The sequence below is a fragment of the Trachemys scripta genome, chromosome 2 (genome assembly GCF_013100865.1).
Source record: "Trachemys scripta elegans isolate TJP31775 chromosome 2, CAS_Tse_1.0, whole genome shotgun sequence".
Classification (NCBI taxonomy): Eukaryota; Metazoa; Chordata; order Testudines; family Emydidae; genus Trachemys; species Trachemys scripta.
This window is the reverse complement of record NC_048299.1, coordinates 61232420-61259935: the sequence shown is the minus strand read 5'-3', so window position 1 is coordinate 61259935 and position 27516 is coordinate 61232420. Positions and strand designations below refer to the sequence as shown.

General features: G+C 39.9%; 1 protein-coding gene across 2 annotated transcripts in view; it reads left to right on the top strand.

The window, feature by feature from the left end:
• JAZF1 (JAZF zinc finger 1) overlaps positions 1-27516 on the top strand; it is a 284073-nt gene that overhangs the window by 243168 nt on the left and 13389 nt on the right. For both annotated transcript variants that reach the window (XM_034760695.1, XM_034760696.1), the window contains one exon: positions 23281-23450. In XM_034760695.1, the coding sequence (XP_034616586.1) occupies positions 23281-23450 (170 nt within the window). The remainder of the gene's footprint in view (positions 1-23280; positions 23451-27516) is intronic.

The following is a 27516-nucleotide window of genomic DNA, read 5'->3' as shown; positions in this document are numbered from 1 at the left end:
TCAGAGATGCAAGGATTTCTTGCATCTGGAGCAGTAAGTCTGTCCCTCTTAAGTTTTTCCCCTCCAAGTTCAAAAGTAAACAGTAAAACCAAGCATGATACTGGAGATTAATTTTCTTATAGATTTTCTGCCTCCTTTATGCTGAGCTTCACTTCAAAAGCAAAACCCAAATGGACACCCCAGCACTAAAATTAATTGTAGCGAATTCTTTCCAGTGCCATTGTACAGTTTTATTCTGCACTGATTGAAAGTTATAAACGGCTAGACATGCTGGGCCAGATCCTCACCATCAATGAGGCTGAGGCTAGACCAATTTACACCAGCTAGGAATCTGGCCCACTGTTTCTGGATATGCTTCAGAATAAGTGTACTTCAGTATCTTCAGTTCTGTGCACCTTGCCCTACAGTCTGAATACAGGAAGATATAGTGGAAACTGTTGGAATCTGTCACCAATAGTCTAACAGAAAAGGAATATATTTTATCCCATTTTACAAAGTATAGACCCAACACAGTCATTTTACTGAAAAAACAGCATGAACACCCTTAGCTTGATATATTGCTATGTAATGTGTTTTCCATAAGTTATTTAATGTTTTGGTATTAATGATTAAATGGAAAAATATGCATGACATCTATGTCTGGAGAGCTGTGAAATGAATGGATTAGTAAATGTCCCCATATATGCAAAAATTAAACATGTACAGTGTAGCTAAAATGTTCTTTTTTACATAAGAATATTAACATTTTCAGAATTGAGTTTATTAATAATTATTTTGTAAATAGTGTGTGGAAGAAATTGAATCATTTCCTTTGCTGCAGATGTTGAGGAATCATTCTGACATATTGCATTTTTTAGCGATCCCCACTGAAAAGACTAATTTATGATATAGTCGGGATGTATAATTTTGTGTGTCTGTGAAGAACACTGGTTAGCTATCTACTGTTTTAACCATATTCCATAATATGTTAAAAATTAATAAGGAAGCTAGTTTCTGTCTACCAAAGTACTTTCCTGTTTTGATTGTATATATTTTTACATTTAGATTATTTAGAATGTTGTTTTACCTGTATTAGAAGGATCAGCTTGTTTTGGCTAACGAACTTAGTTTCTGGGAGTCCTGTTTGCCAGGTTATAAATAATACCAGATTCCACATTCTTAATTTTCTGTTCCAAGTTCCACATTCAAACAACATTCCAAGGTCAGAATTTGGAATAGCCTGGTAGCAAAATTCATATATAAAACAGATATTCTTTCTTAAAGAATTTTACTTTATTAGCTCTCAACTTAGTTACATTTCAGCAGCCTCACCCCAGAATTTCCAATTTTATCATCTTTAAAACTTTTCTGGACCTGAAATAAATCTTTGAGATGTTTCAATTGCTATGAAACTATTGCTCTAGGCCACAGGTTTTTTTAATATAATTAAATATATTTTTGGGAAATTGGGGAAAATGCAAATGCAACCCAACTTAAAAGTTACTCAGGAGAGAGAGTTAATGCCAGTCTTCAGGGAGGCTTGGTGGCCTCCTCCTGCTGCCTTCTGGATTAGCGAGATAATGGATGACTGCTAATCCAAGATTCTACCTTCAGAGAGCACTGCCATGTACGGCTACTGCCTCCCTTACCTCCATTTTGAGGGTCTTCTGACTGGGCAAGAAACCCACCAGACCTTGCTCCTCCACTGGGGAGGGCAGCAGGAAGGAAAGAGTTCATTTTCCTACTGCAGCCAGCTGTGCAGGAAGACAGGGCCAAGTAGAACCCATAATGCCTAAAAGGGTAGTTAGGGAACCTTCAGGTGTTCCTTAGCAATTATGTTGTAGTGACCATTTGCAAGGGAATCTTTAATGCTTCCCTAGCTCCATTGTTATTGCTTAAGGTGTGGGGCAATGTTTTAACATCCCATAGCACCACTGTGTAGCAGATTTTGGGAGACGTGAAGAACAATTTCCATTATTTATTGATTTAGATGTACAGAACAACCCGGTGCCCATGTTGCACTTCGGGGCCCTCACATAATGTAACCTTTACAGTAAATACCTTAATACAAATTTGTTCCAGCAGTAAAAATAACATAACTAAAACCTCCTCTGCTTCAGACATAAAAATATAATCCCTCTTACTCATAACCTGCCCAGATGTGTGGAACTAAACATGAGAGTTGCAGCATGCCCAGTAGATTAAGTAATCTGGGGTCTGGAAGACCATGGTGGGTAGAAAAGTCCAGGATCAAAGACCCCTCACATAGATACCCATCTTTAATGCAAGCTGTTGATATTTTTGTATAGTTTTTGATATACGTCTGTGTTGGTGAAGGATGACGTTTCCACCCTTAATTTTTTTGCCTTTGGGTTAAATCAGATCATTGATGTCCCTTTGAAAATTATAGTAAATCTTCATAATAATCTTTTTCAAATTTTCAGTGATAGTAATATACTGATAACTCATTTTTAAAATGAAAGAACATGGACCCCCCCCCCAAACCCTCCCTTTTTTTTTAAATAGCAAAAATGGTTAATTTCTTCTATGGAAAATAAGTCAGATGTTTCTTTAGTTATTTTTTTTTTAAATAAAATAAAGTTACTTTTGGGTTGTAGGATGCCAAAAAAGCATCTGAAGCCACTGCCTTGCATGTATTGGGTGGTTGTTTGTTTGTGTGTTTGTTTTTGTTACCCCCTCCCCCCAAAGATTTCCACAAAGAATTTTAAAGAAATTATTCCAAGCGTTAGCCTGGAATAATAAATTTCAACCTAGAGTGAATTTTTGACCTAGTTATAAAACCTAAAGCAGGGGTTTAATGTTACCAACTGGCTTTTAAATGGCTCAGGTTGTTGTTTGCAGTGTTGTTTTAGCTGTGTCGGTCCCAGGATATTAGAGACACAAGGTGGGTGAGGTAATATATTTTATTGGACCAACTTCTTTTGGTTAAAGAGACAAGCTTTCGAGCCATACGGAGTTCTTCAGGCCTGGGTTCTTCAGTCCTGAAGATGAACTCTGTGTAGCTTGCAAGGTTGTCCCTTTCACCAATACCACTTGGTCAATAAATGATATTACCTCACTCAACTTCTCACTCTAAATGAGTCATATACAATTCTCTCTTTTTTTTTTTGGATGGGGGGGGAAGGTCAGGAATGTTGGAAATATTTGAAAAATGAGCATTTCACTCAACTTCCTGTGCAAAACTGGCTCTGACTTCTTTTCTCATGTTTAATGTGTAATCTATTAAAATCTAAACAATTTTATAATTTTAATAGGTTTCTAATCATACTGCCTGATATATTTTGGCAGGTAATGGTTCTGCTGTGGTAGCCAGCTCTGGAATTGCACTCTGACAGCAAGCATAGGCGATGCTGTCTGGCACATGAACAGGTATTAGTCAGTCTCTCTACTTGCAAGGGAGATGTAAGGGTCAAGTTTTCATGGGTGGCCCACACTGATCCTATATCAGAGACTGTATCTTATTTGGACCCACAGGTAACTGACTGGTGCATTATTGGGCTATCTGCTGGCTTATTCAGTGAGTTAAATACCAAATGTTGGGTTGTCATATTTGCAAATTCATTTTTTGTTATTCGGTTTCTATGTATACTCACAAACAAATAATCCATACAATCCAAACTTTTGTGGCGTGTGCAGTACTGTACTAACACCTGAATACTGAGTACTAAATATACCTGAATACATATACACGTCAAGTATGCCTATATTCAACTGTTGTAATTATTTTATGGTAGATTAGGCCTCAAAGAAGTTAAGCACATTTTAAAATCTTTACAAAAATGTAAAATAAGTGGATACTCTAATTAATGATAATATAAGCAGTTTACCATGTAATATGTCCATTCAATAGTTAATTTAAATCCATGGTGGCACTTTCTCCTGTTTTTCTTTAAGATTTTAGGAATCCAATATCTAGGCAGTGGGTAAAATGATATGATAATATGCCAAATATGCCAAAGATTTTTGCAATAGCAATATTTTAAGAATAAAAAAGCTGCAGTTGAGGTTTTCAAAGCACTTCTTTGAAATTCTCAACCTATGTATGTGCTATGATATAGAAATCATTGCACATTTCTTAGATACCCAAAAGATACAGAGTCCTTGATTCTTTATTTGAAACTACAGTATGAGAGTGGAGTTAAGCAATATAAAAGAGCTGCAACAGGTTCCCGCCTCTTCCCCCCCCCCCCATCCCGCCCCGAAACCCTTTCCAGACAGTACAGTCTCAGGATACCATTTGAAAAATGATTTAGTAGCTCTAGTAGCAAATTATAGCATCTGGGCACTTCAGTGATATAGAAAGCATATTTTTTCAGGTTGAAACCAAGACGGCTTTGTTGCATTTTCAGAAATCTGAAAGCTGCAGAATTTCAGGTAATATAGAGCAGCAAATTGTGTAAAGTGCAGCAATTTTTCCTAAATAAATCTCTCATTGATGATGGGCCATAATTTACACAGTATTTAATATTTTGATTTAATACCATGTGCAACAACAACAAAAGTGAAGCTAATCTATCAATTAATGAAAAAGACGTTCATTGCTAGGGTGAATATCCTTAGCTGGTGTAAATTGTCAGAATTCTACTGAAGTCAAAAGTATTTCTGATACCCAATGGTAATTGCATGCTTAATGCAGTATGTTGGCTTAACTAGCTCTTTTCCAGTTCAAAAGAAATAGCATACCCACTGTTCAGAATTAATCCTAATAGTCTTGACATTCTTTTGTATGCAGCCAAATTTGCCCCAGTTCTTGAAATGCAATCACAGGCAAAACTTGACTCTGAAAAGTTACACCTTCCTTTTTGTGTCAGCGGGTGTTCCTGCTACAGCCAAAATAATTTAAAGCCCCATTGTCTCCTACATGGAATAACCCACAAAAGGGAAAGGAAACTCCATTCCTTTCAACTTCCAGCGTTTCCTACTCCTTCCGTGGAAGAAGGCACTGACCCTGGAGACACATGGACAGCCCTTGTCTCTGTCCTTCAGCTGGTCCTTGAAGAGTCTACCTTCTGCAGATCCTTTGCTCCTGCATGCATAGCTGAAGTCTGGTCTCTCCCAGGGTATCCCACAGTATAGGGTGAAGTAGTACAGTAACTCCTCGCTTAATGTTGTAGTTATGTTCGTGAAAAATGTGACTGTAAGCGAAACGATGTTAAGCGAATCCAATTTCCCCATAAGAATTAATGTAAATGGGGGGGTTAGGTTCAAGGGAATTTTTTTCCACCAAACAAAAAACTATATGTTATATAGATATACACAGTATATGTTTTAAACAAACAATTTAATATTGTACACAGCTATGATGATTGTGAAGCTTGGTTGAGGTGATGAAGTCAGAGGGTGGAAGAGGGAGGGATATTTCCCAGGGAATGCCTTGCTGCTAAATGATGAACTAGCACTCGACTGAGCCCTCAAGGGTTAACACATTGTTGTTAATGTAGCCTCTCACACAAGGCAGCACGAATATGAGGGAGGGGAGACAGCATTGCAGACAGAGACAGACACACACCTTGTGTGTGTGGGGGGGGGAGAGAGTGAGATGGACACTGCCCCTTTAAGTAATGTGACCCACTCTTAAGTACATTGTCTTTTTAAGTGGATCAGGAAGTTGAGACCGCAGCTGCTGCCCCAAGCTCTCTGTCTCTCTCCCTCGGTGTCCCCTCCCTGCTCTATATGGAGAAGGGATAAGCGGGGTGCAGGAGTAGGGGGGAGGAGGACACCCTGACATTAGCCCCCCCTTCCCACCCTGCACAGCAAGCAGGAGTCTCTGGGAGCAGCTCCAAGGCAGAGGGCAGGAGCAGCACATGGCAGAGTGGGGAGGGACACCTGAACTGCCAGCAATTGCTAGCCTGCAATTGCTAGCCTGCTGGGTGGCTGCAGCACAGGGAACTTAGGGAAGCGGGGAGCTGATAGGGGGGCTGCCAGTCCACCCTGGTTACAAGCCCCCACCAGCTAGCTACAATGGGCTGCTCTTCCTGCAAGCAGTGGACAAAGCAGGCGGCTGCCAAACGATGTTAGAAGGGAGCACTGCACAACTTTAAATGAGCATGTTCCCTAATTGATCAGCAACCTAACACCGAAACAACGTTAACCAGGATGACTTTAAGTGAGGAGTTGCTGTACATGCTAATACAGCTCCAGGCTGTATCAATTTGCACCTGTATGGTTGGTGAAAGAATCCTGAGGAACCCAAACTGCTCTGTTAACCTCCCACACTTCTAATACTGCTCTTAAAAAAAAAAAAAAAGTTAAACAAAATCCAGTGTTTTGCTTGTTGCTAATACCAGCCAACACACACAACAGGAATTTACCTTTGGAAAGAAGCACTAAAAAAAAGTCACACAAATAGTGAAGACAGAAGTGTTATGTACTCAGTTAATGCAGTTTAGATTCTAATTGTGTGTTTTATTTAGCTGTTTTGTAAGTATTTTTTAAGTACATGCTCTTTCATCTTCATAGCTTTTTTTAATGTATTTTCCATATGTTATACTTTTAACCACGAAGTAATCATATAGCACAGCCATCTGTTAGGCTGAATACCATAACAGCACATTAGAAAGAATTTAGCTAAAAATGAGAATTACTTGAATAAGCTATTTTAAGAACATAAGAATGGCCATACTGGGTCAGACCAAGGGTCCATCCAACCCAGCATCCTATCTGCCGACAGTGGCCAATGCCAGGTGCTCCAGAGGGAGTGAACCTAACAGGTAATGATCAAGTGATCTCTCTCCTGCCATCCATCTCCACCCTCTGACAAACAGAGGCTAGGGACACCATTCCTTACCCATCCTGGCTAATAGCCATTAATGGACTTAACCTCCATGTATTTATCTAGTTCTCTTTTAAACCCTGTTATAGACCTAGCCTTCACAACCTCCTCAGACAAGGAGTTCCACAGGTTGATTGTGCGCTGTGTGAAGAACTTCCTTTTATTTGTTTTAAACCTGCTGCCCATTAATTTCATTTGGTGGCCCCTAGTTCTTATATTATGGGAACAAGTAAATAACTCTTCCTTATTCACTTTCTCCACACCACTCATGATTTTATGTACCTCTATCATATCCCCCCTTAGTCTCCTCTTTTCCAAGCTGAAAAGTCCTAGCCTCTTTAATCTCTCCCCATATGGGATCCATTCCAAACCCCTAATCATTTTAGTTGCCCTTCTCTGAACCTTTTCTAATGCCAGTATATCTTTTTTGAGATGAGACCACATCTGTACTCAGTATTCAAGATGTGGGTGTACCATGGATTTATATAAAGGCAATAAGATATTTATTCTCTGTCTTATTCTCTATCCCTTTTTTAATTATTCCTAACATCCTGTTTGCTTTTTTGACTGCCGTTGCACACTGCATGGACGTCTTCAGAGAACTATCCATGATGACTCCAAGATCTCTTTCCTGATCAGTTGTAGCTAAATTAGCCCCCATCATATTGTATGTATAGTTGGGGTTATTTTTTCCAGTGTGCATTACCTTGCATTTATCCACATTAAATTCATTTGCCATTTTGTTGCCCAATCACTTAGTTTTGTGAGATCTTTTTGAAGTTCTTCATAGTCTGCTTTGGTCTTAACTATCTTGAGCAGTTTAGTATCATCTGCAAACTTTGCCACTTCACTGTTACCCCTTTCTCCAGATCATTTATGAATAAGTTGAACAGGATTTGTCCTAGAACTGACCCTTGGGGAACACCACTAGTTACCCCTCTCCATTCTGAAAATTTACCATTTATTCCTACCCTTTGTTCCCTGTCTTTTAACAGTTCTCAATCCATAAAAGGATCTTCCCTCTTATCCCATGACAACTTAATTTACGTAAGAGCCTTTGGTGAAGACCTTGTCAAAGCCTCTCTGGAAATCTAAATACACTATGTCCACTGGATTCCCCTTGTCCACCTGTTTGTTGACCCCTTCAAAGAACTCTACTAGATTAGTAAGACATGATTTCCCTTTACAGAAACCATGTTGACTTTTGCCCAACAATTTATGTTCTATGTGTCTGACAATTTTATTCTTTATTATTGTTTCAACTAATTTGCCTGGTACTGATGTTAGACTTACCGGTTTGTAATTGCCGGGATCACCTCTAGAGTCCTTTTTAAATATTGGCGTTACATTTGCTATCTTCCAGTCATTGGGTACAGAAGCTGATTTAAAGGACAGGTTACAAACCATAGTTAATAGTTCTGCAATTTCACATTTGAGTTCTTTCAGAACTCTTGGGTGAATGCCATCTGGTCCCAGTGACTTGTTAATGTTAAGTTTATCAATTAATTCCAAAACCTCCTCTAATGACACTTCAACCTGTGACAGTTCCTCAGATTTGTCACCTACAAAGGACGGCTCAGGTTTGGGAATCTCCCTAACATCCTCAGCCGTGAAGACTGAAGCAAAGAATTCGTTTAGTTTCTCCGCAATGACTTTATCGTCTTTAAGTGCTCCTTTTGTATCTGGGTCATCCAGGGGCCCAACTGGTGGTTTAGCAGGCTTCCTGCTTCTAGTGTACTTAAAAAACATTTTGTTATTACCTTTTGAGTTTTTGGCTAGGTGTTCTTCAAACTCCTTTTTGGCTTTTCTTATTACATTTTTACACTTAAGTTGACAGTGTTTATGCTCCTTTCTATTTACCTCACTAGGATTTGACTTCCACTTTTTAAAAGATGCCTTTTTATCTCCCACTGCTTCTTTTACCTAGTTATTAAGCCACAGTGGCTCTTTTTTAGTTCTTTTACTGTGTTTTTTAATTTGGGGTATACATTTAAGTTGGGCCTCTATTATGGTGTCTATGAAAAGTGTCCATGCAGCTTGCAGGGATTTCACTTTAGTCACTGTACCTTTTAATTTCTATTTAACTAACCTCCTCATTTTTGCATAGTTCCCCTTTCTGAAATTAAATGCCACAGTGTTGGGCTGTTGAGGTGTTCTTCCCACCACAGGAATGTTAAATGTTATTATATTATGGTCACTATTTCCAAGCAGTCCTGTTATAGTTACCTCTTGGACCAGATCCTGTGCTCCACTCAGGACTAAATCGAGAATTGCCTCTCCCCTTTTGGGTTCCTGTACCAGCTGCTCCAAGAAGCAGTCATTTAAAGTATTGAGTAATTTTGTCTCTGCATTTCGTCCTGAGGGGACATGTTCCCAGTCAAAATGGGGATAATTGAAATCCCCCACTATTATTGATTTCTTTATTTTGATAGCCTCTCTCATCTCCCTTAGCATTTCATAGTCACTATTGCTTCCTGGTCAGATGGTCGATAATAGATCCCTACTACTGTATTCTTATTAGAGCATGGAATTACTATCCATAGAGATTCTGTGGAATATGTGGATCCATTTAAGATTTTTACTTCATTTGATTCTACATTTTCTTCCACATATTTTTGTGTGTTTGTGTTTAAGGCAGATGGTAGAAGTGTAAAATTAGGATGAGGTTCTTTTAAGACAAATTGAGGATTCAGTGAAGGAGGAATAAGAGCTCAGAGATCTTTTGATGAGTGCACTTTTAATAAATAGCAAAATATTTTGTTTTGATATAACTACTTAACCAGAAACTCAGCCTGCTGCATCTCACCTATCAGGCATCTCTACAGTACAGGTCTTTCTAACACCAGGTTAGATCATTGGATTGGATTAGTGCTGAATCAGAGGGACAACTGTCAGCTATTGAATACCCAACCCCACTACCTGCAGCAAGTGGGGATTTTCTTGGGCCACATGTCCAAGTACAGTACTAACGAGGCTCAATATTAATGAGGAACAAGATTTTTTTTTTTTTAAAGGGGAAAGAAAAGATAATTCACCACAAAATATTCTATGGCTGGGATTTAAAAAAAATATGTACCTACAATTAGGCTTGTAAATCAAGTCACTGAACGAGTGGGTGCTCAGCCCCTTTGAAAATCAGGTCACAAATTTAGGGATTCGGTTCTGCATTGTGCTGAGCACACTGGCCCCGATCCAGCAGAACACTTAAGCATGTGTTTATTTAAGTACCTGAGTAGTACCATGAAGTCAGCTGCTTAAAGTTAAACATGTGCTTATGTGCGCCACTGAATCAGTGTCTTGCCTTGCAGGAGCAAGCCCCAATAGCCTTAATGGGTAAGTCTGCACTGCAGCTGGGAGTGAGCCTCCCAGCTCTGGTAGGCAGACTCATGCTACCCGGGTTGAGCTAGCGTGCTAAAAAGAGCAGTGTGGATGTTGTGGTTCAGCCAGCAGCCCACTCAACCCCCTGGTAGCTAACCCAAGTCTCCACTGGAACCACAGCTTCCACCCTGCTATTATTAGTGCTCTAGCTCAAGCCCTGCTAGCGTGAGTCTCTCTACCTGGGCTCCCAGCGGCAGTGTCAGCATACCCAGTATGCCCAGAAGTGGAACTTCAGCCACTTGTTTTTAAAAATCTTCATTTATTTGGTGTGGTGTTTAGGTATAATTAATTATAATACCTTATGTTAAATTTGTAGATGTTCTCCTGTAGAATAATTTGTAAAAGTAATGAAAACCTATTAATATGAGACCTAACTTCAGAGCTCTGCTATTAAATCTTTGCTGAGAAGTAGGCAGAGAATGCCACATTTTTTGTATATGAACTATGGGGTGTGCAGACTAGCAGTGGGAATTAACAAAGTTCTACTGTAATTTGAAAAACATATTTTTAAATGTTCAAGGAATCGTCTCATTAGTCGTTCAGATTGACGGAAGCTCTAACTTCCCTAATTGTCTATTGAGAGCAAATTAACCCAGCTACAAAACCTATAATGTGTGCCACAATTTTTATGAAAATTAGATGTAGACTTGCCCATGTGTAAATAGCAGAGTGGTGTGTTAGTTCATAATATAAAGAGAAAAAATCCTGTTCTCCAGCATTGTCTGCACTTGTTTCACACCTAAGTCTCCTGTTTATTTGCATTAGATGTTTAATGTATAGAAAATAAGAATATAAAGATCTGGAATGAAATCCTGCCCCCACAGAAGTCACTCGGAGTTTTGGCACTGACTTCATTGGGGCCAGGATTTCACCTTCTGCCATGTGGATGACGGTAGAGAACTTGGCCTACCGCTACTGAAGCTAAAGGGGCTCCATGAGGGTGCAGATCCAAATGTGGGATTGGAGCCTAGATTAGTACCATGTGTTAATTATTAATACTGTATATAGTTCCTATGCCTTTGCACAGCACCTAGCACTCTGAGACCTCTCTCTTGATTGGGGCCTATGTATGCTCCAATAATAGAAATAATTAATAGGATTTTTGTGTGGTCATTTGTAAAATTATGGAGAACTTCTGACCTGCGTATTAATTAGCTATGATACAGTCAGTGCTTCTAAGCAGTTGCATTGCTAGCATGTGAACATTTAGATATCTTACATGCCAGGAGCATTTGTGTTTAATTGTGCAATGCATCTTCTGGTAACAAAACCAAAGAAAACACTCCTATCACATCACCAAAACTAAACAAAACCCTTACACTGTAAGATCTGCAGAGTAAGGACTGTTTCGTACTATAGGTATGTATAGCCCCTTAACCATGGTTGAGGCCTCTAAGCCTCTACTGTAGTACAAGTAATAACTATATTAGACTCAGAAACTAGTGTTAGAAAATATCTATAAAGCCCTGCAAGAATGTTCCTCTTATTGCGATTTCAAACAGCAGTAGATCAAAGCACACTCCAGAACCCGTAGGGCATGGTAGCAGGGTCCACTCAACCCAATAGGGGTGCTGCAGATTTACACCCCTGCTTGCTGCATACTAACTCTCTGTTTAGCTAAGTCCTTAGTCTACTACTTCTACCTTTGCACAGAAAGCTGGTTCAGCCATTTCTAGGACTTTTATATTTAAAAATGCATATACTGATGCCATCAAGAAAGCTGCGCTGACAGCAGTATTTCCACATGAGATTCATAATATCAACAAAGTAAAGAAATGTAGATCTAGTCTCATAATCACACCATAGGATTAAGTTAAAACCTTAACATTATGTTGTAGGTTTGTTGGCACATATGAGCCTCCTGATTAGCAAAAACAAGGATGATAAAAGCATTGAATCTGACTCATTAATCAGTAGATAGATTAGCAAGAATAATTGGTACAAAGTAGTTTGGTTGAAGAAAAATGACCTTCTAGATTATCTTGATGAGTTTATAAAAACTGGAAGGGGGGGCAGATTCTTTAAAAGCAAATGAAGGGTTATGTAAAGTATATTTTGCATCCAGGTCTTCAAAAATCCAGGAGTACTCACCCCAAGAAACTAGGCCCTGTTTCTACTACCATCCTCCCTCAAGTTTTCTGCGGTGCACATGCTTTAAATTCTATTGGAGGCTACAGAGGACATCTGCCAGTGTGAAGCTGCTGAATCAGTTTACTCTTGGGCCACCCTGGCTATGTCCTCTTCCCAGCTGGGCTGCGCACTGGCTCCTTCCCCAGTGGACTTTCTGCCACCGAGCCCTTAGGATTCAAATCACTTTAATCCTGGCCCTGAGAGTTAAAGGCCCCAACTTTAAGCATGTAGGACTATTTACATGCTCAAAGTTATGTACATACTTAAGTTCTTTGCTGGATTGGGGCCTAACTGAGCTAGAAGACTTTATGCAGCTTGGTATGTATTATTTAGATCCCTCTAATAAATGCAACACACATAGCAGTTGGTATAGGTAAATACTGTTCACTGTACATTAGAAGTTTTATTTTATAGCCTGTACTGTAAGTGGCTGAATGGCTTTTGTACAGCTGTAAAGCCTGTTTAACCTGATGCTATAAAACATGTCTTGAATGTATTTTCATAGCTTCATAAACTGTAGTTCATTTAGGTAGGTACTTTTTATTGTAATTCTTTATCTTAAACATGAATCTGTTTCCTGATATTGTTCCTTTAAAAGAAAAAAAAAAAAGACCCTGTGTCTTTGTTATGTGCATCAGGAGAGTCCTTACATACAGTAATGGTGCTCTGAACTTGTGTTTTTAACAAAAGAACTCAGGCTCAACAAGCAGAGTGCCAAAACAGCATTAATTATGAATTTTCTTCATTGTGGTTGTTTGAGTGTGGGACTGGAACAGACGTTCACTTTTTTTCCTCCACTCCTGTTTTTAATTCTTTCTTGAGTGTTTTGAGAAATATCTTTAAACATTCGCCAGAGGTCAATTAACATCCCGTGACTGAAGGTGGAAAATAGCCTACTTTGTTTTTCCTCGGCCACATACCTGCTCTTGCTGTACGTGAAGAAGAAAGGGTTCAAGCTGGAACGGGTTTTATTACTGTTAAGTTAATTTGCAGGATAAGCTTTTAGTGGGAGGGGTCTGTTCACTTTTATTTATTTATTTACTTTTTATATTCATTATTTTAAAAATTGCACTGTAAAGCATTGCAGTTTAATTACAGGAAGCGACTGCTCCTTTTGAGGAGGCAGCGGCAAGTGCTTAATACAGTCCCTTTTTTTTGTTTACATGAAGTTGTAGAAATCCTATTTTAAGAATATGTTTAAAGCAGAGATTGTGTTACTCAGTTTATCATGTTTTTCCTGTACTGTGTATAAACAGAAGGTTGTACATTATTGAAAGGCCTTTTTTGTGGAAAACAGGATTGAAAAAAAAAGTTTATATAAGAATGCAAAATAACTTCCAGAGACTATTGGCGCAGGGTGACCATAAAACCTCAACAGCACATTGTGAAGTAACATTATATCAATTTGCTTTAGCACCTCTACAACATTTTGACTGCATTTTCAGAACACAAGTCATACTCTACAAAACACATGGCATGGTATCAGTTGACTGTTTTTTTTCCAGAATCAGTTCTTTACATGCATGTTTTTGTGATTAGTTGCTATTTTACAATTAGTTTCAGCTGAAGAAATATTGCCTATTATTGTGTACACACCTCAGATTCAGTAACAACAAAAAAATACTAGCTGTAACATAATTGGAATTTCTCTTGTCTGTATAAGTATGCACATTTTTGTACTTGAATATAATTTCTGGATTATAAAAATCCGGATGTATTCTGTGCATCTGAGTTTTAAACTAGATTGTTTAGGTTTATTAATAAGGTTTTGCTGTTGGACTGTAACTATTCTGGTGGTGGTGCACAAGACAGGATAAAATCCAGATCTCTTCTGTATCGATATTGGCTCTGCAGAGCTATCAGGTGTAAAAAAACATATATTTTTAACTATTGTCACACAAGTAAGCTGATATGATTTAGTCATGAGCAGATCTAACATGTAAGAAGGTCTCATTTTTACAGCCATTTATCTGATGCTAGCTGCATTTCAGATTTTTAAAAATATGTATTATGTTCCGTTTTTACAGTTGCCGTCTTTTCTTTATCATAAATATCCTTGCCATGTCTCAAAGATTTTAAGATGAGTCTATTTGTAGATTTGCTTAGTTAGTAAATGCCCTGTGCCCAACGATGGTATAAATAGTCCCATGTTAGGATTAGACACAAAGCCCAGATCCAGCAATGCCCTTAAGCACATATTTAACTTTAATATGGATTGGGGCCTTATGTACTGTAGTAATATGTGACTTTGGTGGGCTGATCACATGCTTAGACACTTGGCTGGTTCGTGGCGTAAGTTACTAAAGTAACAGATACCTTGAAGTATATAAATAATACTTGAAGCAGATAAGTAGAAAAGAATGAGACCTACACACCTACATGCTGACCATGGCACTGCAGTGTTGATGCAGCATCTCAGGTGCTATGCTTCAAAGTAGGTATAAACTTGTGTCCCTTCACACAGCCTTCTGGCAGTCCAGGTGAAAGTCAGAGACCCCTTAACATCTTTCAGAAAAGGTAAGGGCGTTCAGTGTGGCCTTGCCAATAATGGCAACAATGTCCTTGACCTAAGCGATGGCTCAGTTAAAAATAGCTGTGAAGTTTGCCATCAGAATCACTTCATCCAACTTCTTTTTTTCAAGTGCTTTTAAATGCCGGGAGTATGAAAAATTGTATTTAAAAAAATACACATTCTGTGTGTTTGAATCCCTCTATCTATGGTTACGTAAGGTGTGTTTTAAAAACACTCTCAATATGCGTTCACCAGTGAGGCCTTAAATTCAGGGAGAGCCAGCAGGAGGATAGTTCCTCTTGTTAAAAATCATTAAGTAGTTCATTAGGTAGTTCTGTATAAGGAGAGGAGAGAAAGAAAAGATAGTTTCCCCCTGACAAACTTTTCAGGCCAAATCCTGCTCCTGCAAGGGAAAGCAGGATGCTGCTAGCCAAGTCCACTACCACAAGGTTTCTGTTGTACTGCTGACTTCAGAATATGAATTAGTAGGCAAGGGGTTGGAGCCAGCAGACCACACAACAATTGAGACAGGCTGCTCAGAGGACTGGTATTAGGATACAGAGCATCTCCTCTAGCTCAGTGATTTAAATCCAGATCCAACTCAGTAATTAATCATTGTAAGTTGTTGCCATTTTGACAGCTGTTTGGTGACCTACATATAATGATCTGATTGCCTCGGCCCTGTTACCAGCAGACAGGTGCCCATCTGACAAACAACAACAGTGCCGATTGGCAGCTTTGGCAGCAATCTCAGCAGAGATGCCAAGGATTCAGTGGCCATGAAGAATGAACTAATATCCAATCCCCTGAAAGGTGCGATTGAGGGTATGTCTACATGAGCACTGGATGTGTAATTTCCAGCTTGGGTAGACATAATAGAAACAGAAGTGCAGCTGTCAGTGGGAGGTGGGAGGGGCTAGATTTGCACTAAGATTTCAGATGTGATCACACAGAGAGTGGCTAAGCCATCCCATTGCTTGTGCCGCATGGCTACACTTCTATTTTTAGTGCACTAGCTCGATCAAGACAAGCACAGTTATGTCTACCAAAGCTGGACATTGAAGCTCCAGCTCCATTGTAGGCTCGCCCTGAGACACATTGATGGCGAAGCAAGAGAATACTTGCCCTGCGTGTGCTGTGTCTGTTCTCTGGAGAAAAAAGTCAGTCTTCAGAGATATCAGTCTAGTACCTCAGATGCGTGTTTAATCCACACCCAAAAATCCCACCCAAACTCTAAAGGAGATGGGAAAAAAGTGTGTGTGTGAGCGGGAGAGAGAGAGAGAGAGGGAGATCTTGCCAGTGTTCTGTGAAACAATTCTGTGGTGGTGGTGGTGGAGGTGGTGGGTTTTTGGGGTTTTTTTGCACGGGGGGTGGGGGGAGTTGAGGGTTTCCCCCCCAGGTACATAGTGCGTCTACAGCATGTCACTAGGGTTACACAGATGAAAAATATTTAAAACATACAAAAACACATCTAAATCGGCATGTCACACACACACACACACCCTAGCCCCCATTCCAATACGCAGCCCTCTCAACCCAGCAGAAAACCCAGAGTCTAAAATTCACCCTTGGTGCAGAGGGCCAGTGTATGGCTCTCTCTACACAACTGAAAGTGCAGCTCCACTCTAAAAATATGACTTTTTTTTTTTTAAGGCATCTTCTCAGTTAACACTATTGGTCCCTTTGTCAGATCAGTGTAATCGCTGCTGACCTCAGTGACTACAATAAGATTACCAGGCTTTTTCTCCTGTTATCACTGCAGGAGCCAAAAGGAAATCTGCTGTCATCTGTTCTACCTGCTGACAAATGTAGGATGAAAGAGGCACATTGCTGGGATAGCTCAGTGGTTTGAGCATTGGCCTGCTAAACCCAGGGTTGTGAGTTCAATCCTTGCGGGGGCCACTTGGGGATCTGGGACAAAATCAGTACTTGGTCCTGCTAGTGAAGGCAGGGGGCTGGACTCGATGACCTTTCAAGGTCCCTTCCAGTTCTAGGAGATGGGATATCCCAATTGTTGCTCTGGTTATTCACAGAATATTGGTCAGATTTAAAGTCCCTGGGCCCTTATTTGGGTCTAGTTCAGCTCTGCTCAATCAGGACCTGAAGAAGTTGGTGAGGGCAAAGGCATCTTAAAGCCACGCGTATGCGCTCCCAATCCCAGGGGCTGAGTCGCAATAGGGATTGTCAGAGCACAAGGTACTCTAGTCACATCCTTCTCCTGCTCTGGTATCTCTCTTATACTGGGATGCCCCAAGAAGGGGTGATGCAGAGCTGGCTTAGCCAGCTTTCTGCTACCAGAGGCTTGCACAGCAGCTAGGACCCTGGTATTGGGAGCATATTTCACCCCCCAATGGCCCCAGCACTGATTTCCTGTGCTAAGTGCAAGTGAAGAGTATTTCACTGTGAATGACTTCATAGGCATTTCAATGTTATCAATGAGTATCTTCTGTGGAAATGTATTTTCCTTGCTGCTTGTGAGAGAGAGAAATTTCAACAAATCAATAAATATATTAGCATTAGATCAAAATTCACAGTATACTAAAAATAGTTCGCAGGCTTTTATTTCGAGGAAGCTGTCAAAGTATGTAGGAAAACAGGTTTCTTAAAATAAGAAGTACTCTCATAAAACTATTTTTTATGAAACACAAACTGCAAGTCCCACACAGGACAAAGTGTGAAACTGAGGTTTTATGGGAGAACATTGGAACTTGCATGAACTTTCAGTGACACTAAAAGCATTATGTCCAACCGCAGTAAATTAAGTTACTCTTAAACTACATTGTTATATACTGTGTACAGAGACAACAGTTATATTTTTGGAGGGGAGGGAACAGAAGGGGAAGTACAGCATTAATACTCTTGATTATACTGTAGAAATGAATTGTTTCTTATAATGATTATTCCAGCCTTTTTGTGTTTGTAGTTCATTTTTCTTGGCAAATACTGAAGTCTTTAGATATGAATGGGAGGCCAAACTGTACCAGTTGGATCATCACAAATGATGTGCAACAGCTGGAAACTGCTTACTTAGGGTATATCTACACTGCAATTAAAGGCGTTCCTGAAGATTAGCTTTAATCTAACTAGCCTGGCTAAACATAGCAGTGAAGATGCGGCAGCATGGATTTCAGGCTGTACAAGTCTGTGCAAGGACCCTGAATAGATACTCCCCTTGCTAGCCCACACTGAAGCCGACACCAACACATCTTCACTGCTATCTTTTTTTGTGTGTTACCTACATTAGCTTTAATCTAGCTATGCCTACCCAAGCTGCAATCACATCTTCAATTACAGTGCAGACATACTGTTTTACTCAAACAGCTGAGAAAAAGAAATAATAAATCACACACATGGAGGGGCAGATTTTGGTCTAAGTTACAGCAATGTAAATACACAGTAAATTCCACAAAAGTAAATTGTTTTTCCAGATTTACAGCAGTGGATCTGAGAAACTGGCCTGCAATATTGACTCCATGATGATTTAGTCCCTGTGACGTGATCAATATCTCCCTCCTAAGCAATGCAAGTTATGGATTCAATCGATTGGAAAAAGGAGAAATGTTATTCTTTTCATAAAGAATTCAGACAGTGGCTTGGGGCCCAGTCCTGCTTCCACTGAAGTGAATAGCAACACGCCTGTGGACCTTAATAAGTGGAGAATCAGGCCCTTATGGTATTCTGCCTCTTTTTAGCATGCTGCAAAGACATTTTAGCACACAGGCAATAATCATAGATAGTCTCTTTTCACATATGTGTTTTATTTCAACAAATCAAAATATTTTGTTTCTGTTTCTGTTTTTAACTTTTTTTTATTGTAAATGTCAGAAATGAAGTAATTTGTCAGCATATTTTACAGTATTTTGTGGCCCAGTATAATTTTTTTCCATCCTAGTAACTGGCATTTTAATTAGTTAGAGCTTTCTGAGGGCATAAAGTGCCATTTATAATTAGTTTCAATGAAAGGGGGACTTGTGTGGTCAATGAAAAATGGCTTGGTGAGTGGATCACATGTATTCTATGGCATGATGAGGATGGTTTGTCTATATTATATTCATTCGTACACCTGGCTGAGACAAGGCAATCTGGGGTCCTAAACACAGCATAGCATGAGGCCTTCATGCTTCCTTCCCTCCACTGTGATCCCACCCTCTGCTTGGCGTTCCCTCAGAGAGGCAGCGGCCTGGAGCCACTTTCTTACTCCCCAGACAGTCTCACAGCATAGGAGAGAGAGTTCAGTAGAAGGAATAACTAGTTTAAAATAAACCAAAAAGATCTATTCTATTACTGGCTCACTTATTGTGGGAAGCACGGAGGAGGCTAATCTATGGAGAGAATTCAATGAAGAGAGGGGAAGTGACTTTGTGGGCCAGAATTGTGAAAGCATTGCATGCAAAAGGTGAGGCATAAGAGATGGCATGGAGCGAACTGGAGGAGAAACAGATGAATAGGGCTTTAAATATTACCAGTGGTTAGTTATTATTTCAGGCTGGCCTCATGGGTGGGTCCAGGAGAGAGGGAAACAATACAAAACAAGGTTGGAGGTCTATATATGGAGATATACCCATCTCATAGCACTGGAAGGGACCCTGAAAGGTCATTGAATCCAGCCTCCTCCCTTCACTTGCAAGACCAAGTACTGATTTTGCCCCAGATTCCTAAGTGGCCCCCTCAAGGATTGAACTCACAACCCTAGTTTTAGCAGGTCAGTGCTCAAAACACTGAGCTATCCCTCCCCCCAAGTGCAGGATAAGGGGAGCTACCTAGGGTCTTGCACATGATAGCAAGGGGATTAAAGCAGTGAAAAGCGGGGAGCCAGTGGAGTAGTTCAGAGAAGAGATGGTATGTTAGAGTAACAGACAAAAAAGATAATTTGTTTGCTAGTTACATAACTAGCTTTAAGTTGCAATAATATTATTGTCTTTTTGTATAACACCTTGTTCAAACTATGTACTTTTCTGTTGACATTTCCCCTCCCTCCTCCAAATATTTAGGGCACCTAATTTTGGGAAATGCATGCATGTTTTTTTTCTATCTAGATTTTTGAAGTCTATTCCTAATATTTTAGTTTGGGGGTACTGATCTCTGGAATGATTGATCAGCCTTCCCATCTAAGCAGTAGGAGAAATGGTAAGCCCACTAACAGTTTTGCTAGGGCCCTTTTAGGGGCAGCATGCCCTAACAGAACATTCAGTTTTCTGTGTGCAAGGCAACACACTAACCCCGAAGGGCTAACTAAGTCTCTGAGCCCTTTTAAATAGGCCTTTGATGTCTGAATCAGACAAGTGTAACAATCTGTGGTCCGACTGAGGGCAAATATTTATGTGCTCATTTCCCCCTCCCCCCATTTTTTTTATATTATTGTAAAATACCAGCGGAGATCAAAATCTATATCTTGATCAACATGCACTGTTGTGTGCGTCCCCTTCAGCCCACTGCTGTCTGCTGGCAAACCGCCCAAAAGGAGCAAGCAGGAGCCGGTGGATCAAATTGCATTTGGTACACCTGATGCGGTAACGGAGTGCAGTGGAATCCTGGCCGGCGTGGGAAAGACTGCACAAAGCTGGGATTCTTAAGACTCAAACTACTTCATCTAAGGCCTGTTTATTGTGGCAAAGCAAACCTATATGTTTAAAAAAACCCGATTCATTTTCATACAATTGGCAAAGCTGACACGGCACCTCTTGGGCTGCTGCTCTTAGATGCTGACAAGTGAGGAAATGAAATTCAGAGGGGGAAACGGTTAAAATACTGACTACGCGAATGTTATTTTTCTAAGGCAACTGAAACCACATTCATTATTTAAAGGATAAATTTTTATTGCTAGAAATATTTTTATATATTTCATTTAGACTAGAATCTGCTTAAATAGATTGGTTTTTTTCATTCAGTTCCATGGGATTAGAATCACAATGGACCCTGAGGCTCCAGCTCAAAGTAAAATAATATGTCTGTAAAATATTTCATATTGATAGCAACACACTTGAATTATTATATTTACCTGCAATTCATCTGTGGAATAGTACTGCTAACTTTCAAACTCCCTAGACTTAAGACTTGGTTTAAAACAAAATTTCCTTCTTTGATGGGTAACCAGCCTAGTGGATGGGGAGAACCAGTAAACACAGTCCTACATAACATCCTCACAAGGAAATTAGGGAACTAGATGAAATTACTATAAGATGGGTGCACAACTAGCTGAAGAACCATTCTCAGGGAGTGGTTATCAATGGTTCGCTGTCAGACTGGGAGGGCATGTCAAGTGGGTTCCAGTAGTGTTTGTCCTGCAGCTGGTACTAATCAATATTTGCATTAACAACTTGGATGATGGAGTAAAGAGAACACTTGTAAAATTTGAGGAAGACACTAACCTGGGAGGGGCTGTAAGCACTTTGGAGGACAGAATTAGAATTCAAAATGACTTGATAAATTGGAGAATTGGTCTGAAATCAGTAAGTTGAGATTCAGTAAAGAAGAAATGCAGAGTATTGCACATAGGAAGGAAAAATCAAATTCATAGATACAAAATGGGAACTAACTGGGCTAGGCAGTGGTGCTGAAGAAAAAGATCTGGGGATTATAGTGGATCACAAATTTAATATGAGCCAACAATTTGATGCTGTTACAAAAAAAAGGCATGTGCCATTCTGGGCTGTATTAACAGGGCTATTGTATGTAAGACATGGGAGGTAATTGTTCCACTCTACTCAGCACTGAAGTATTGTGTTCAGTTTTGGTCTTGTTTGTAGCAAGGGAGATTTAAGTTGGAAGTTTTTCTTAATACCAACTGTAAGGATAGTTAAGGACTGGCACAGGTTACCCAGGGAGGTTGTGGAATTCCCTTCCCTGGCAGTTTTTAAAACCAGGTTAGACAAACAGCTGTAAGGATGGTCTGGGTATACTTACTCCTTCTTCAATGTGGGGGAATGGACTAGGTGACCTCGAAGTCCCTACTTGCCCTACATTTCTGTGACTGATATGGGAGGTTGGAGACGTGTTTTCAAATCTCTGCTCTGCCTGATTTGGAGCGGGGACTTGAACCCACGTCTCAGGCAATCCGTCTCCCCTCATCTGCACTCCACCCTGTAAGAATGAAAACCATAGGAAAAAAAGTAGTACAGCCTGACATATGTGACCTAATGTAAAATATCTGATTATTGCTCCACATCATAAGTACTTTACAGCTCCCAGCTGACATACATATTTACTCATGAGTAAAGAGTAACTGATTATGAGAGTGAGGGCAGGGAAAATGAGAGATCAAGAAGGGATAGATAATTTAATAGAGTACAGGGCATATTTAATTTCACATGGAATAAAAAGTGAAGACTCTATTACATGCTGAAACGTGGGTTTTCTTTGTGAAGTTTATTTCCTTACAGCTTCTTCAGAATCTGATTGATCTGGAGTCCATCTGCAGTGTTGCCTCAGAATAAAAAGCTGCTTACAGACACGTATGCAAAGTGCATAATGAGGGAAACAACCCAAACAGTTGTATAAAACTCATAAGGCTCAGTCTGGAACTGCTGAAATTATTCCAACAGATGGAGCTAAATCATCCCCTCTTGCCAGGGCAGGGACAAAAATCACGGGTGGGAGCAAGATCAGAGGGGAGTTGCCATTTCCCACAGCACCTCGTGCAAGCTGCACAGTCCGTACAAGTCTCTCCAGCATAAGTTCCCTCCTCCTCTCTCTCTCTGGGTATATTTGCTGCTTTTATCAGCTGAGACTCTCCTTTTTTTATTGTACTTATCATTATTGTTGAAATTCTGCCTTTCCACTTTCCTTGTTTTGCATTTAATTTCTTCTTCAGACTTTTTTATTGAGTTATTGCAATTTAAAAAAAAAATTAAAAACCTCAGTACCAGGTGCTCAAATGACTGCTGTAGCATATCTGGAACAGAATGGGGTCAAAGCAGCCATTTATCCCTAAACCTGAGGGAATGAATTTCGCAACTATAATTGCTACACTATAATTCTTATTAATGTTGTGCTATAATTCCATTTAATTCCAAAGGGCTAGTAAATGCATTAGGACTTGTCAATGTATTATTTTACACTGTTTATGATCTGTCAAATTATGCTCTTCGGTATTGTATCGTGTAAAGGAAAAGCCCTAAAAAATACCAGGTTGGAGAAAAATTATCTGTTTTCTAGGTGGGGTTTGGACGAGAGAGGGACTCTTTTATTAGAAAAGTAGTGAAGTTGAGTTTGTAATCAATCCCTTGTTGAACCTTTAATGCCACTGTGGTTGATTGTTCATGAAAATATATTATCAGCTATCTTGTAGCTACTTAAGAAAGGTACAGTGACTGTTTTTATGAAGTAGTAGCTATAGCCAGGACATTTTATGTGATTAAAAGTACCTGTCTTCCTGCATTGTAAGTAAGAAGGGTGTAGGCGAGTTATAAGGCACTGGGAACAATGAAATAAAAATGAATTGTGTTGCAATGATTTCACTTTATTCTTGTGAAATACCCTGGTTTCTTAGGTAGCGAATATGATGAGGAAGAAGTAGACTATGAAGAATCAGACAGTGATGAGTCCTGGACCACAGAAAGCGCCATCAGCTCGGAAGCTATCCTCAGTTCAATGTGTATGAATGGAGGGGATGAGAAGCCTTTTGCCTGTCCTGTTCCTGGATGTAAAAAAAGATACAAGGTGAGTTATGACAGAGACTTGGTTTATTCCTGTTTCGTTGCAGTAGGGGAGAGAGTCTGGGAAAGCAGATCACATCTTTCTGTTTTATTAGACCTTTCGCTTTTATTTTTACAAGACTTCAACAGATTCTCATATAGCTGCACAATGTTCTTTTCGGACTGATTTTCCTCTCAAATACTTTCAAATCATATACAGCATATGTTGCATCTATATCTACTGATCAAGAGAGATTGTTAAAAGGAACGATTAAAGCAATTGGGTCACATAATTAGCAAGCCTTATTCCAAGAAATTATCTGCTGAAATGGAAAGATGATGCCAACATTCATCTGTTGAATGGAATCACGTACATTACATATAGAACTTGTCCATACCAATGCTAGAATGGGTCCTCTTTATATAACCATTACAGATTTTGTGCTATCCTGTACTGAAAGTATGCCAGCGATGCCTCTGCTGATACAGGTGATGTGCAAAAGGTAGCATTTAATTTTAAAAAGCCAAAGGCCACCTCAGGGAAGACTGAGCAGTAACCCCATAGAAAACTTATGAAAACATTTGTATAAGGTAAATTCTGACCCGGATCCTGAAAACGGATCTGTATGAGCAGAATCTTGTCCTGGTCCAGAATCCCTCTGACTTCTCATGGGCATGTCAATCTGTATGGATTTGATTGCAGGATTGGGGGCTTCTGTTTGAATACCATATATTCTGGGAAAACTTGTCTTTCTTTTTTTGTTGGTTCGTTGTATCTTATGAGGAACCTTTGCATAAAAGTGTGTTAATCAGCTTCTGCTTATGTTCTCCTTGCGACATCACAGTTGTCTAGCATGCATATCTCTCTGATATTATAGGCAAAGCAATATTATTTCACATGAATTAGAGCAGGAGCAGATGGATTCATTTTTATGCAAAAGTCCCTAAGCAATAAAAATGTGGGGATATGTGGCTGGATTCTCTCTCTCAAGTAAATGTTTTTCAAAGTTCTCCATGAAGCATTAGAGAATGTTTTAAAATCCAACAGGCTCAAAGGACCCCAACCTACAGTGTATACACCAGCAAAACTGCCACTGAAGATAAGGCTTTTTTAACAACGGCATAGTAAAGTCCTAAAATGGAATACAAAACTGAAATATGAAAGAGAGAAAATGCAGGAAGACTAGTAACATTTGAAGGTCTATAAATCCTGACAATAGCAAATATACTGTGCATAAAAATGTGCAGTAGTTGAAAATGTGTGCCTTTTATTGATTCTGCAGCTATTCTGAATCACTTACAGCCCCTTTAACTCAGTAATACTTGTCACAAAACGTATGTGCATGTACGTGGAGATCAGTCACAAGTGGAAATACTGTGCAAAAGTGTGTACGCTTTCTATAGCAATGTGTTAGTCCTCTATGTGGAGATTAGTTTGAATTGTGAATTACATAATAATTGTTCTACTTTTCAGGAAAATCTCAGCATAACCTCTTGGGGTGATGGGGGGAAAATATATTTTTGGGCTATTTGGAAGTGTCAATGAGTAGATGTGGTCACATTATGCAAGATTATCACATTTTCTTTATGGCAGAAGGTATGTAAGGGGAAGAGTGTAGAATAAAAGGTAAATGCTTAGCTCAGGAAGCAAACAAGCCATGGCAGTTGTTAGGAGTTACTTTCCCAAGAGGGCATCTGTGCATTGCGGAAAACATTTATTTAGTGGAAAAAGCTAGAAGAAGAACCCTGTAATTTGCTATATCCTGTCTGTTCTCTGTTTGACTGCCAGCTCCTCTGTCTTTTTACTGCCAAATAAGCAAGCTGTTCCTGCCTGCTTCTGCTATCTCGCTGCCTTCATCTCAAATGCATGAGGACTGTCTACGGGATGTCTTGTGCACCATTAATGGTAGAACAGTCAGACAGGGAACAAATTAATGACCCATAGAGAGGCTGACAAACCGAGAAAGCAGCAAATAAAAAGTACCATAGTTTTGGGAAAATACGTATCCCTGTTAAGCCCAGATGGGTAAGGACATTTCCTTTAGCTGTCTCACTTCCAGTTAGTTGCTTCTGTTTCCTCATTTCTCCTCTTCGTCTAATTTATTTTCTGTGTTTATCTTTGTTTCCTCTTCCCTTTGTTTTGTGTCAACTGTATGTCATGTTTCCTCTTGATCTTCCGCCTGTTTAACCCCCACTCAGAAAAAATATTTGTTGAGTTTAGGTAGGAGTCCTGATATCAAAGGATCATGCACTGGAACTTCCTGCTGGGTGCTGGCTAATAACATTGATGGCTGTAAAACAGGACCATGGCTACAAACAGGAATATTGATGCACACATACAGTAATTATCAGAATCACCTGACATCTGAAAAGGTCGAAGTTACTTCTGGGTGGGGGAGGGCGGATGAATGAACACAACTTCCTTTTGTCCAGCATTTAGATGATGTGTTTTTATATGATGATGATGATGATGATATTATTATTTGTATTGTGAGAGTGCCTGGAGGTCCCAGTCAGGGTCTGGGCTCCATTCTGCCTGGCATGGTACAACAGTAAAAGACTGGCTCTGCACCAACGAGTAATTAATGTAATTAAGACAGGATTCAGCAGTGAGTGTAAAAATATTCTGACGGAATGGGGGAGGGAGGATGATAGAAACTGTAATAAGAACTTGTTTTTACAAGGGCCAGATAAATATCAGAAGTCCCTATTGGCCATCTGCCTAGCTGTTATCTGGTGACAGTTTCCCGTAGGCATCACAGTAGAAGTGAGTCACAAACATTTAATTGCTGTTTTTCAGTCTTATTTTTTTTAAAGATATAAAATTGTCTACCAATAAATTATAACAATAATATTAACAGAGGGTCCTGTGGCACCTTTAAGACTAATAGAAGTATTGGGAGCATAAGCTTTCGTGGGTAAGAACCTCACTTCTTGCATCTGAAGAAGTGAGGTTCTTACCCACGAAAGCTTATGCTCCCAATACTTCTATTAGTCTTAAAGGTGCCACAGGACCCTCTGTTAATATTATTGTTATAATTTATTGGTAGACAATTTTATATCTTTAAAAAAAATAAGACTGAAAAACAGCAATTAAATGTTTGTGACTCACTTCTACTGTGATGCCTACGGGAAACTGTCACCAGATAACAGCTAGGCAGATGGCCAATAGGGACTTCTGATATTTATCTGGCCCTTGTAAAAACAAGTTCTTATTACAGTTTCTATCATCCTCCCTCCCCCATTCCGTCAGAATATTTTTACACTCACTGCTGAATCCTGTCTTAATTACATTAATTACTCGTTGGTGCAGAGCCAGTCTTTTACTGTTGTACCATGCCAGGCAGAATGGAGCCCAGACCCTGANTTCGTGGGTAAGAACCTCACTTCTTCAGATGCAAGAAGTGAGGTTCTTACCCACGAAAGCTTATGCTCCCAATACTTCTATTAGTCTTAAAGGTGCCACAGGACCCTCTGTTGCTTTTTACAGATTCAGACTAACACGGACTGATACTTAACAATAATATTGTTACTCTAGCCTCTATTTACTATAATCTGCCTTAGATTTTTCTTCTATTACAATTGTCAATTTTTTCTAAAATATGACCCTAAGCTTCCTTAAAAGGTTCTAAGTCTATATTTGGAAGGATTTTCAAAAGCATCTAAGTAACTCATTAGTGAGAGGTAGGTGAGGTAATATCTTTTATCAGAGAAAATTCTGTTGGTAAAAGACATAAGCTTTTGTGTAACTCATTGACTTCTAGATGCTCTAGAGCAGGGATGGGCAAACTTTTTGGCATGAGGGCCGCATCAGGTTTCCAAAATTGTATGGAGGACTGGTTAGGGGAGGCTGTGCCTCCCCAAACAGCCAGGCGCAGCCCGGCCCCGCCCCCCCCCGCTTCCCGCCCCCTGGCGCCCACCCCCCCCCCGCCCCCCCCCCCCCTTCCTCCCCCCCCTTGGCCCCCCCCCCCCCCCCGGAACTCCTGCCCCATCCAACCCCCCCTGTTCCCTGTCCCCTGACAGCCCCCGGACCCCCTGCCGCCCCATCCAACCCCCCCTGTTCCCTGTCCCCTGACAGCCCCCAGACCCCC